The sequence below is a fragment of the Cnephaeus nilssonii genome (genome assembly GCF_951640355.1).
Source record: "Cnephaeus nilssonii genome assembly, chromosome: 7".
Classification (NCBI taxonomy): Eukaryota; Metazoa; Chordata; class Mammalia; order Chiroptera; family Vespertilionidae; genus Cnephaeus; species Cnephaeus nilssonii.
In genome coordinates this window covers 81,348,431-81,361,701 of record NC_137078.1, presented here as the reverse complement: position 1 = coordinate 81,361,701, position 13,271 = coordinate 81,348,431, and the positions used below count along the sequence as shown (strand labels likewise).

The 13,271-nt window shown below is 49.3% G+C and overlaps 1 protein-coding gene across 2 annotated transcripts in view; it reads right to left on the bottom strand.

Moving 5' to 3' along the window:
• DLGAP3 (DLG associated protein 3) overlaps positions 1 to 13,271 on the bottom strand; it is a gene marked incomplete at its 5' end in the record, with an annotated part of 35,669 nt that overhangs the window by 740 nt on the left and 21,658 nt on the right. The window contains 3 exons of one of the 2 annotated variants that reach the window (XM_079778268.1): positions 325 to 468; positions 758 to 849; positions 1,873 to 2,357. In XM_079778268.1, the coding sequence (XP_079634394.1) occupies positions 325 to 468; positions 758 to 849; positions 1,873 to 2,357 (721 nt within the window). The remainder of the gene's footprint in view (positions 1 to 324; positions 469 to 757; positions 850 to 1,872; positions 2,358 to 13,271) is intronic. The other variant, XM_079778269.1, reaches the window with a different exon arrangement.

Sequence of the window (13,271 nt, the reverse complement as noted above, 5' to 3'; positions counted from 1 at the left end):
GGTCTAGTGAGATGACGGCTGAGGGGACCCTCTAGGTCCGAGCTGAGGGCAGCCCGCCCTTCGGGAAGCTCTAGGTCCACTCCCTCAACCTGCTGCCGCCACCTCGGGTTCTGGCAGCTTCGGCAGCGATGAGCACTAGGGCCAAGCAGACAGCAGGGACCAAGGGTGGTCATTTTGGAAGAAGGTGGTCACCATCACCTGTCCAGGGCTGCCTTTGCTGCCCATGGGTCTCCTCCGGTCCCCCTACCCCCACCCCCAACATGCCTCCATGGGGAAGGGCATTTTCCAGGGTCTGACTCTTGGCTTCAAGGGACCTTCCCCCACCTTAGGCTCCAGGAGTTTCCAGCTGTTGGCCTTGAGTTGCTGTAGCTCCAGGAACTTGAGGGTCACATCCTCGATCGAGAGCTGCAGGAGGTCCCAGAAACCCGCCAGGTCCTGGAAGGTGGGCACAGGGAACGCAGTGGGGTCCTGCAGAGGAAGGAGACATAGGAGAGGCAGCCAGTCAGGAATGTCTGAGGCCCAGCCAGGACCCGGGAAAGCCCCACCCACCCTCACTGCCAGGAAGCTCAACTTGGGAGAGTGGGGATGGGTGGGGGGAGTGGGAGGCAGGGAGGCAAGAAAGCCCAGGCTTCTCACTCCTGGGTACAAACACCTGGTCCCGCCTCCAGGCACGCACGCGCGCACACACACACACACACACACACACTGGGCACCTTCCAGGCACACGTCTGACAGGCTCGCACCCAGGGGCACTCACCATGCTCTGCTGACACAGCCTGAAGAACTGCTGAACCTTCTGGGACAGGAGAAGCTGCGTGCTGCCCACAGCACTGCGGATCTTCTCCAGGACTGGGGAGCAGAAGCAGATTCAAGGAGGGGAATGATGGCTTTCCTTCCCCCGCCTCCAGGAAGTCTGCCCGGACTGACTCTTGCCCTTCCATTACCTGACATTTTCTATGTGTGTCTCCTCCTGCCCCTCCCCATCCTACCCCTGGGTTCCTAACAAGCCGCTCCTATCCTACTTCACACGGACATTTCTTCCTTCATACAACCTACATTTCTTAAGCTGCTTATCCTCCCGGGTCAGAGAACTGAGAACACCAGTCCCAGCCAAGCCCAACAGCCCTATGGCAAGCAGGCACTCGCTCCATGACCACCGTGTGCGGCTCCTTGACTCCTTAAGAATGACTAAATTTCACGTATGACCCCCGTCTCACGGGTCACTATCCCATCCTTGGGGTTCTGGGGTAAGACTGTATCTCCCCTCGGACTGAACTTGCAGGGAAGGGCCATGTCTTCCTGGCTTAGTCTTCACCGGTGCCTGAGACACAGCCTGACATTGTGCACGGCCTGCCCCTGTCTTAAGTCCTGGCGCAGGTCCAGGCCCCCACACCCCGCAGAGGGGAAGAATTCCCTTGGCTGCCATGGGCTGGCAGCTAACTCCTAGAGCCGTGGTCGGCAAACTGTGGCTCGCCAGCCACATGCGGCTCTTTGGCCCCTTGAGTGTGGCTCTTCCACAAAATACCACGGCCTGGGCGAGTCTATTTTGAAGAAGTGGCGTTAGAAGAAGTTTAAGTTTAAAAAATTTGGCTCTCAAAAGAAATTTCAATCGTTGTACTGTTGATATTTGGCTCCGTTGACTAATGAGTTTGCCGACCACTGCCCTAGAGGCCCGGCCTGGTCCCTTTCCCCAGTCCCAGCCTGGCCTCTAAAGCTGCTCCCTGCTTCCTGCCAGGAGCTCCAGAACGCCCTGCTGCCAATGGGGACCCACCAAGGTTTGGTGCTAGAGAACCAAACCCCTAGGACGGCACCCTCACGTCCAACCAGAGAGCTCCCAGCCGCGATCCCTCCATGCAGAGTGCTCTCACTCACTCTCCTCGGGCAGCTCGTAGTCCTCCGCCTCGCGTTCCATCTGCTGGCACCAGTGCTCCAGCTTCTCCACCTCCGCCCTCAGCATCTTGATGAACCACTCGCCGTCCCGCGGGCAGGGGGACGTGCGGCCTGAGTCGGGGAGGCTACGGGAGCCACGCTCCATCCAGGAGTCCCGGCGGCCTGCCCCAGGGCCCGGGGTGGGGGCAGGGGCAGGGCCTGGTGACCCATCGGTGGCCGGCGGCTCGTACGGCAGTGGGTAGCCCTCGCGGTAGGCCCACTGGCCCTGCGTGTGGACCGTGCGGAAGACTGAGTAGGTGGGGGCCCGGGGTCCGGGCTGGGGTTCAGAGGCGTGCCTCTGGAAGGAGCGTCCGAACTGCAGGGCCTTGTCTTCTGTGGCCACCGAGGCCAGGCCGGCCAGGCCCTCCAGCTCCAGGTCTGCCTGCACGCCAGCCGTCACACTGTTGGAGCGCTTGAACCTTGCCCGCCTGGTGAGAGAGGTGGCTGTTATCTCTGCCCTTACTGAGTATCACCCCAGCCTTCACCCCCACCCCAGGCTAACAGGAAAAGGGTTGAGAAAGGAAACCTACATGACCTTAACTATATTAGTCCTTGTAACAGGTGGGTACATCATATACCTACCTGTTGCATCGCCTCTGGACAGGGTGATACAACAGCTGCTGGCATATACCAATGGAAACAGGCACAGCCCGAGTGCTACAGCATCTCCCTGCAGAAGCTGGGTTGGGGGTGGGGTACCAGAGGGGCCAGGGAGGAGCTAGGGTATTTGCCAATGAATACAGGGGTTATTTCAGCACCTTAACAAATGCTGTGTCTGCTTATTGACACCAGCTGTACAGGTAGGTCCTCAGCCCTGCAGAGATGAATAAATTAAGGCCCAGAGAGGCCCATGGGTCCCCAGCAATCAAGAAGCAGAGCCAGCATTTGGACCACGGGCTGCGGCTTGCTCCACAGCCCAAGTACTTCCCAAGGCACCAGCTGCTGGAACATCAGGAAGAACTGCCTTGGAGCAGCTGGGGAGAAGGGAGGTGGAAGCAGCTGGGAGGACTTCTCCTCCTCTAGGGACCCCGTGGCTCAGCCCAGAGCCTGGCCAGACACAGTCAGCCGGTGCCAATGGAGTTGAATTAAGTTGTTGGCAGGAATGGCATAAGGCCTGGAAATTTCTTCTTTGAGTTAATAATAAGCAAATCATATGCAAAACAGAAAGTCAAATGGCCTTGTTCTTTTCCCCCTCTGGGTTCTAGGAAGAAATCAGTGGCCCCTGAAGTGCATGAGGCTGGGGTCAGACTATACTTGAAGTGGGAGTCCGGAGATGTAGGGGTGGGTGGAGAGGTGAACAGAAGTTTGAGGTCTGGGATTTCAAGGATCACAAAAGAAAGGCACTTGTGTCCTAAGCAAACTCTACTCATATTATCAGGAGAGAGGGGCTGGGGACCAGCTCTGGGGGCCCCTCCAGCTTCCCAGGAGGTTCCCCCAACCCCCACAACTTCAGCCTTCCTCTTGCTGCCCAGGCCTTCTCTCCCTGCCTGCCTTGCCTGCCTGCTTCCCTCCAGCTGGCAGGCTGCCTGCTGGGAGCTGTTGCCATAGAAACCAGGCCCAGAAGGATGCTGCAGGACCCAGGAAAAAGAGATGCGCTCATGTGCAGTCTCCAACAAGCCCTATGTCCCAACCCCCACCCAGAGAGAGAGAAAGAATATATCACATTGCCTCGCACATGGTCTTCACCTTGGTGTCTGCCCTGTCCTGCCCTGGTCAAGACTTGCATCACTCTCTGCCTTGACTGATGGATCAGCCTCCTTTTACACACCTCTGCCTCTACTGAGTAGGGCACGGGAGAGCACTGGATTAGGAGTCTGACCTGAGTACTAACGCTGGTCTTGTTGCTATGTGCCTTTGGGAAGTCACTCACCCTCTTGCTAGGCCATTTAATATATGCATGTGTGCATATATAAAACATGATTATATATGACACATAAATATGCACACACTATATAAAATGATAGGAATGGACCAGTAATTGCCAAGGTTCCTCTTCTCTCTAAAATTACATCTTGCATATTTTAAGATCTCGTACTCAACACTCCCCTCATCAATCCACCCAGGACTGGAGTAGTCTTCCTGAAATTGACCTCTGTTCAATTCATTCCCCTGCTCAAACCTTTTCCATAGCTTCCTCATGCCAACCAGATATAGTTCAAGCTTCCTATGTTAGCATCTCCCCTCATGCGAGGCTATCCTCTGGATGCAGTTCTCTCCAGCCTCATCTCCCCTGCATTCTCCTTGTTCCCCAAGTAGGTTATACTGGCCCTGACTCTAAGCCTTTGCCCATGATATTGCCCTGCCTAAAATGGCTTCCTCCTCCTTGCTCCCTTTCCATTCTATGCCCAAGTCTCCTCTTCCTCTGTGAACCTCCAGACTGCCTCCAAGACCATCCTCTGTACCGTACCTCCCTCAGCAATCTTCCTGCATTTGGAGGCAGCCCCACCGTTGGGTTACACTGTTCTCTGTTTCTGGTGAGAGTCTTATCTAACTGAACTGTTTGGATGCACTTTAGCTCCCTTTGACTATTTCTGTGCCTTTGAGCTCCGGGTAGCCTGTGGCTCCTTCAGAGCTCCAGAAGTTGCAAAGCACACAGATGAAGGTGGGGTTTGCCCCAGTAAACGCAGTATTGAAGACATGCCTTCCCTGCTTGCTTTCCTGTTACTGCCATGAAACATGGGTCTGTCCTTTGGCACCACTGGGTTTGCTGCCTTTCACCTGTCCTCTCGGGTCGTCCTGAAAGGACCACACATTCTTGACGGAATAGGTCACACAGTCTGGAGCAAAAGCCTAAGTACCCCAGGCTTCATGGTTCTCAAGTCAGCACCCACCTCAAGGAGCTCTCTCATTGGGTCTACTTCAAGAAAGACCAACAAAGCTGAGTTTATGGGATTACTGGAAGCACAATCTTCATCAACACTTCCAGCCAGAGATTTTCACAGCACAGGCAGGGGTCAATCATCCTTGTGCAAGTGGCATTTACAACCGGAAGTGTGGGACAAGATCACCCAAGAGAAGAGCAATGGAACAAAGATCCAAAACCCCAGGGAACAAGGACATTTCATGGGTAGGTGGAGAGAGTGTACCCCCTAAGGTGCCTAAGCCAGAAAGACCAAGGAAGAAAACCAGGACAAAGACACTTAAAGGCAGATAGGGGGCAGATGGGTCTCAAGAAGGAGTGAGCAACCAACATGGGAAATGCAGCCGGTTAAGAATGAAAGGTGTCCATTGATTTGGCAATATGGAAGCCAATGGTGATGAGGGCAAGTCGGACTGGTGGAGTATGGGGGCAGACGCAGATAGCAGGTTGTCAGGAGGTGGAGAAAACTAGCCAATACAGCTCTTGAAAAGAGCTTGTTGAGAAGGGAGGAAGAGAGAAGACAGTGTACCTTTTTTAAATATATATATATATATATATATATATATATATATATTCTTATTGATTTGAGAGAGGAAGGGAGAGGGAGAGAGAGATAGAAACATCAATAATGAGAATCATTGACTGGCTGCCTCTTGCACACCCTTACTGGGGATCGAGCCCACAACCTGGGCATGTGCCCTTGACCGGAATCAAACCTGGGACCCTTCAGTCCACAGGCTGATGCTCTATCCACTGAGCCAAACTGGCTAGTATGACAGTGTACCTTTAAGGGAGGTATTTTTTTTATTTGTCAATTACATCTCAAAAATCTGGGTAAAAGAATAGAGGGGTATTTTGTTTAGGATGGTTCTCACAAGCCATATCTCAAGGGGGGAGAACTTGGGGAGGGGGTAAAAAGAATAATGGCTATCCAAAGAGGTTAATGCCCTAATTCCCTGAAGCTGTGGATATTACCTTCCATGGCAAAAGGGACTTTGTAGATTAATTTAAGGATCTTGAGATGAAAAGAGACTGGATTATCCAGGTGTGTCTAATTTAATCACAAAGGTCCTTATAAATGAAAGAGGGAAGAAGGAAAGTCGGAGTCAGAGAAAAAGTTGGGGCAATGGAATCAAGGTTGGAGTGATGCCATGTGAGGAGAGCCTGCCATTGCTGGCTTTGAAGACAGAAGTGGGCTACAAGCCAAGGAATGCAAACAATCTCTATAAACTGGAAAAGGTGACTAAATGGATTCTTCCCTGCATCTCCAGAGGGATCAGTCCTTGATTTTAGCCCAGTGAAACCCAGTTCAGACTTCCAACCTCTAGACGCACACTGACCACCAGGGGGCAGACGCTCAACACTGGAGCTGGCCCCTGGTGGTCAGTGTGCTCCCACAGTCAACCTCCTAGGGTTCCTCCCCATTACCTCACCCCCAGCTGGCCAGCCAGCCTCCTGATAGGCCTTGATCACCGGCCAGGCCGAGGGACCCCACCCATGCACGAATTTGTGCACTGTGCCTCTAGTAAAATCCTATATAATAAAAGCTTAATATGCAAATTAAATGACCAGCAGAATGACCAGTGGAACTACTGATCGCTATGACGTGCACTGATCACCAGAGGGCAGATGCTCAATGCAGGAGCTGCCCCAAGCCTGCAGGCCCCAGGCTAGCCAAGGTGGGTGGGAGCAGGGGGCCCCCGATTGCCCCGCTGGTTGCCCTGAAATGGGAGGCTACCGGTGACGGCGGCGGGGGACAGGGCTGGCAAGTGGGCAGCGCCAGGCCAGCCAAGGCAGGTGCCAGTGGGGGCCCCCTAATCGCCCTGCCAGTCGACCCACAGATCAGCTCTGATCACCGACCAGGCCTAGGGACCCTACCTGTGCACCAATTTCATGTACCGGGACCTCTAGTAATAAATATGTACTATTGGAGGCCACTAAATTTGTGGTCATTTATTACAGCACCAATAGGAAATTAATACAACTTGTAAAGAGAAATCAATTGAAGGTATAGAAGAGAGTAGTCCAAGGAACCAGAAAATAGGGGAATCCTGTATAATAAAAGCCTAATATGCTAAGTGTCCAACCATTCGTTCAACCAGTCATATGACATGCACTGACCACCAGGGGGCAGACGCTTCAACCAGTAGGTTAGCTTGCTGCTGGGGTCTGGCCCACCGAGACTGGGTGAGATGGGCCAAACACGCCCTGGAGTCCTCCTGCGGTCCCTCCCCACCCCGATCGTGCACCGGTGGGGTCCCTCGGCCTGGCCTGCACCCTCTCACAATCTGGGACCCCTCAGGGAATGTCGGAGAGCTGGTTCGGCCCAATCCCTGCAGGCCAGGCCGAGGGACTCCACCAGTGCAAGAATCCGTGCACCGGGCTTCTAGCAGATAATAACTAACACTCAGTGAGCACTTAGTATATGCTAAACACTGTACGTGAATTAACACGCTCAATCCTCACAAATAGTCCCATGATAAGAGTGATAGTACTACCCCTACTTACAGATGAGAAAACAGAGACTTAGGTTAAGTGACTCCCTAAGATCAGACATTTATCAAATTAGTACAATATGGCTGCGAGGCCAGCTCTCAAACACTCCACTGCCCACCTAGGACTGAGGGAGAGGGGAGGCTTTAATCAGGAAGAAAGATGACTCACCCCTGAGGCAGGACTGGTGGAGGAGGAAAGGGAAGAGATGCAAGTAAGTGAGGAGTTGGTCCAGAAGTGGAGAGAGGTCCCACCCGATGACCTCAGTCATTATAATAAAGTGAGCAGAAAGAATGCTGGATACTTGGGGGTGGAGAAGTGGGGGAAGGAATGAAAACAAGCAGCTTTAGGGGAGTAGCCTAGCAGAGTGGTTAAGCACCCTACTCTGGAGCCAGACTTCCTGGGTCCAACACCCAGCACTATGGCTTGTGCCTCAGTTTCCTCACATATAAAGAAGAATGATAATAGTACCTGCTCCTAGGATTGTTATGAGACAATACATGTAAGAAACTTAGAGCAGCACCTGGGCTGCCCATTGTAAATGTTAGCTGCTATATGGAGAGGCAGAGAGGATTGTAGCTCTTGCTGAAAAGGAAGGAAGCTGGACAAATGAAATCATGGGAATGTAGCACTGAGAACCCAGCTAGGGCATTGTCGTTGTTCATTATTATGATTGCTGTTGATCATTTCCATCTGTTCTCCCACAGCACTCTGAATAAAACCTCTTTTATACTCCATATCCCATTGTATTGCAGTAAGTTATTTGCATATCTATCTCCCTTACTAAATAGGGCAGTTACTCATCCTTAAATGTTAGCTGACTGGAAGAAAGGATGGTAGAGAACACTAATAATCCCCACCATCCATTCTTCCTAAGTAATAAAATCCCACGATTTTAGGATGGACACATGGCCACTTCTAATAAAGATTTGTTTACCAATCTCCCTTGCAGCTAGATGTAGCCATGTATGGCTAAGTTCTAGGCAGGATATAAGCAGAAGTTGTATGTGCAACTTCCAGGAAATGTTCTTCTTTTTTAAAAAAATATTATTTTTATTGAGAGAGAGAGAGAGAGAGATAGAAACATCAATGATGAGAGAGAATCACTGATTGGCTGCCTCTTGCACCCCCACACTGGAGATCGAGCCCGCAACCCAGGCATGTGCCCTGACTGGGAATTGAACCGTGACCTCCTAGTTCCTAGGTCAGTGATGGCGAACCTATGACATTTCTGATGACACGCGGCCGCTGAGGCGGCCGCATGCTGAGGATGAAACATTTGCTGCTCCTGAGGATGAAACATTTGCGAAATAATGTTTTTTCCTCAAAGTGACACACTACCCGAGTTATGCTCAGTTTTTTGGCGAAGTTTGACACACCAAGCTCAAAAGGTTGCCCATCACTGTCCTAGGTCAACGCTCAACCACGGAGCCGTGCTGGCTGGGCCAGGAAATGTTCTTAAAAGGAGAACATGCCCTTCTTTGTTCCTTCCTCCTCCCTGCTGACCAGAATACAGACGTGATGGCTGGACCTCAAGCAGCCATCTTGGAACATGAGATGGAAATCAGGATGGAGGAGCAATAAAATAGTGGAAGCCTGGGTCCTGACACTGTAGAACACCTAACAGCCCCTCAGTTGACTCTCTCTCCGGACTTCTTCTAAGCAAAAGAGAAATAAACATTTATTATATTTAAGTCACTGTCATTTGGGGGTTTTCTGTAACTCACAGCCAAATCTAATCCTAACTATAATAGATGCATTTTCAGGGTAGTGAAGTTCAGGGCTTATGTCCCTATTTAGTTTTGCATTTGGCAGTATCCACTGTGGTCCTCACCAATGCTGTAAACATAGAACAGAAAGTAACTTCAGTTACGAATTGTCACTAATTTATAACAATGCCTTTTCCAATATTTTCTCCCCAAGCTTTTTGACAAAGTTGAGGAGGCTTCCTCCCCTCGAGTTATTTAGGGCCACAGTGATCACATTTTTGATTATTCTGAAAGTTGTTATCATGGTTACTTCAGGGAGACATTTCTACTGTGATTCTCTAGGGGAAAACACAAGAGGCTCTGGGAAAAAAACTGGTTCATCCCAGGAGACACAGTGTCTAAGGAATGCTCAACATCCAGGAGTTGTCAAGAGGTTTTGCCAAGAGTACTTGGCAGCAGGATGACAGGGGATGTGGGGGGAGTGGGCGGGGGCGGGGGGGCGGCGGAGTAAGCGCAGGGACATTTCAGCAAGGCTCAGCCATTGTGCTGGCTCCCGCTTTGAGAAAGCATCTAGGAACTTAAACATAGAACCAACTGGGGTCCCTGAGTCCCCCCACTCCATCCTAGGGGGCTATGATAGGGTGGGAGATTTAAGTAGAGTCATGATGGTCAGTCCGAAACCATCTTGGAGTTGATAGCTGAAGAATGGAGGCAGTGTCCATTCTTCAGCAATCAGGGCTTGTGGTCAGTTAGCAGCTCAATGTTTTTGCAGGACTATTATTGGAATATAGCTTCATGAGGATGCAAGCTTCCTTCCCAACGCTCAAGGGGCTCTGTTCTTTCAGCACACTCCCTTCTCAAGGTCCCAAAACCAGAGATGACCATGATCCTAAGGAAAGATCATGGTATAGGATGACTTTCCTACACAGAGCTCTCCAGACGGCCCTGACTGGGCACAGTGGGCAAAAGTAGGGTTGTCAGAATAAATACAGGACTCCAGTTAAATTTAAATTTCAAATAAATAACATAATATTTTTTCCTACTTCATTATGAGTTTCTTAGGTGAACATGGCTATAAGCTTCACAGGGCAGGGGCTGTGTGTTCTGCTCACCTTTGTATCCTCAGGGCCCAGCAGAGTAACTGACAAATAATAGGGTTACAATAAATATTTGGGTGGAGGTGCAGTGGAGATGGAACTGAAGGAGCACCAACTCCCACCCCTGTGTATTTCTAAGCCAAGTCACCACTAATGATGGACAACTGGAAGTCCCTGCAGATGACTCCCAGGTATCAGAGGCAATAACTCTGAACTCCTCACCCAATAGGTTAGCAAGGAACAGTCTGAAAGGCAGAAATAGAGACCTTTCCTCCCTGGCAAGTTTTAAAACCAAAGGGGACAGAGAGAGAGGGGTGGGGAGAGACAGAGAGATAGAGAGAGACAGAGAGAGAGATACTGGGACCAGTGAGATGAGAGCAAAAACAAGAAAGTCCAAGAAAATGGGGTGGCAGCGGGTGCGGGGAGGGGGGCAGCTAGTCCTCGATATTTGCCTAGAAAGGCTGCTGGTATTCATGGTTCACTTTTATGTGCCAGTTGGGGCATGGTGTGTGGTAAGTCAGACTGAAAGTGCCAGGGACATAAGGGACAGAAAGGATAGAGCAGGTGTATAACTAAGGATGCCTTCAGCCGACAAGCAAGGGAGCCTGGCCAGAAAGATGTGCCAGATTTCTTCTCTCCCCACCTGTCACCCCCTCTGAGTTTCCAATGTGATCATCCCAAGTAATTCAGTTCTTTACGCATTTACCCAACACCATCTCACTGGCCCACGCCACCAAGAACTCCCTGAATACCTACACAAGAGCAAAGACGACCTCATTGTCTGCCTGTCCCTGCCCTTCCTGACTTCACTCCAAATGCTTCTCAAATTGGTCCACTTCTCCCTGTATCTGCTGCTATCAGCCTAGTCCAGACAACTGATCAATACTGTAGATTGAACCAACTTGGGAAGCTCCCACCCACCCCTTAAACATTTAGAAATGCTGGCTAACATAAAGTGGGAAAGGTGGGTTTGCTATAATGCCAAGCCTGAAATAGAAAAGAGAAATCTTCAGGTACTAGAACAAAAAGGAAATTCAAAACACGAGCAGTGAGAGGGGATCTAAGCCAAATGAGCCACAGGAATATCAGGCCAGACATAGGCTAGAGGCTAGATGGTGACACCCAGGAAGAATAAGAGGAGAGACCCCAAACTTGTGCATCTGGTGAGCTGGAAGGAGACCCTATGCATAAAGCCAGCAGCCAAGAACGGTCATTTTGTTTACAAACTTGGACTTGAAAACTCACACCATGATTCAGGAAAGTGGCTAAGAAATAAGATGCTGAGAAAACAAAACATTAAGGCTGTTTTTTGTGTGGGTGTGGGGTTCAAATGAGTACTACCAGTGAAATATAGAAACCTCAAGCTGAGATATTAACTCTAAAACTGGTCTCAAGCTCAAGAAGTACTTCAGCATAAAGGAAATTGAACCCATGAGGAAGGAGTGGGCAGTAACAAACAATAGTGAACACATAAATTGTTAAAACATGTTTGCAAAACTAAATATTAAACTATAAAAGATATAACAACAACTGATTTAGAAGAGTTTTTTAAAAAGAGGTATAATCAAAATACTAGATAAATATATAACATGGAAGATGGGAGGAGGGAGTAAAAAAGGAAATTAAAGTGTTCAAAGTACTTGTTTTGTACCTAAGAAGGATAGAAATAATGACAAATTTTAGACTATTAGAAAAATATAAACTAAGTACATTTGTTAAAATTTTGAGAAAAATTATCACTCAAATGTACTTCCCAGCCAGTGGAGGGGGAAAAAAGAGAGATAAAATAAATTTGATCAGTTCAATTGAAGGCAAAAAAGTAGGAGAGGGGCACAGCAAAAAAAAGCATATCAAATGGAAAATTTTTAAAGAGATGACAGAAATAAATCCGTAATCAAAATACATATAACTGGATGAAATATGTCTACTAAACTCTAGGTCCATACTGCTTACAAGCAACACATCTAAACAGGAGAATATAGGAAGGTTGAAAATAAAAGATGAAAAAGATAAATTGGAAAATTAACCAAAAGAAAGCAGCCATAGCAATAAAATCAGACAAAACATAATTCTAGGCAAAAGCCATTAGTAAAGATGAAAAGCAGCCTATTAGTATATGTATAAAAGCCTAATATGCAAATTGTCCCCTTGGGAGTTCGACCGGGATACCAGGAGGTTGATCGCTCACTATGACATACGCCTGACCACCAGGGAGTGGCGGAATGAAAGAAGGCCCCAGACAGCACTCGGAAGGCCCCAATCAGCCCTGATTGCTGGCCAGGCCTAGGGACCCTACCCATGCACGAATTTCGTGCACCAGGCCTCTAGTTTCATAATAAAAGGGCCAACCTACCAAGAAGATACAACAATCATAAGCTTGAACACTTCTAAATAGCACTTTATCAAACTAAAAATATTAATAAAATTACCAGGGAACATGAAAAGTAATGGGGAGACATTTTAATACACCTTTCTCAGAAATGGTAGATGAAACCCAAAAAAACTGAAGATAAAGAAACCAAAAAAAAATTGAGGATAAACATTTGAAAAATGTTTACATGTCTGATCATATTACTTATATGTGCATACTAGGGGCCCGGTGCACGAAGATTCGTGCACGGGGGTTGGGTCCCTCAACCCAACCTGCACCCTCTCCAATCTGGGAGCCCTCAGGGGAGCCCTCTCCAATCTGGGAGTTTCTGTCTGTCTTTGCAATCATATGAGTGGATTGACTAAGACCCCAACCCAGTTAGGTTTGGTGCTCGCAGAATAATAGAGGTCTTTTTTTTTTTTTGCTCCATTGGTAGAGATTTACTAGAAATTGCAGGATATCTTCCCTTTAATTTTTCCTCGACACTCTGGCTTTACTTATGTCTCTCACCTTTGCTTTCCCTCCATGCCCCACCCACAACAGTAACTTGCTCCAGGCTCACTTTGCTCTAGTATCTAGGAGATCCCACAACATGTCTAACACCAGAACTATGATTCTCAGAATTCCTGGTGCTCCCCGCACTCTTGTTTTCCGCTCCCAGTCCAGGGGCTGCACAAACCAAAAGGACTGCGAACTCCAGCCACCCCCAGGCTGGGCTGACAGGACTGGACACTCCAGTGGCATCCCCGGGACCCTGGCAGCTCGGCGCTGGCGTGCACACGTGCTAGCCACAGGCCTGCCATCTTTGTCGG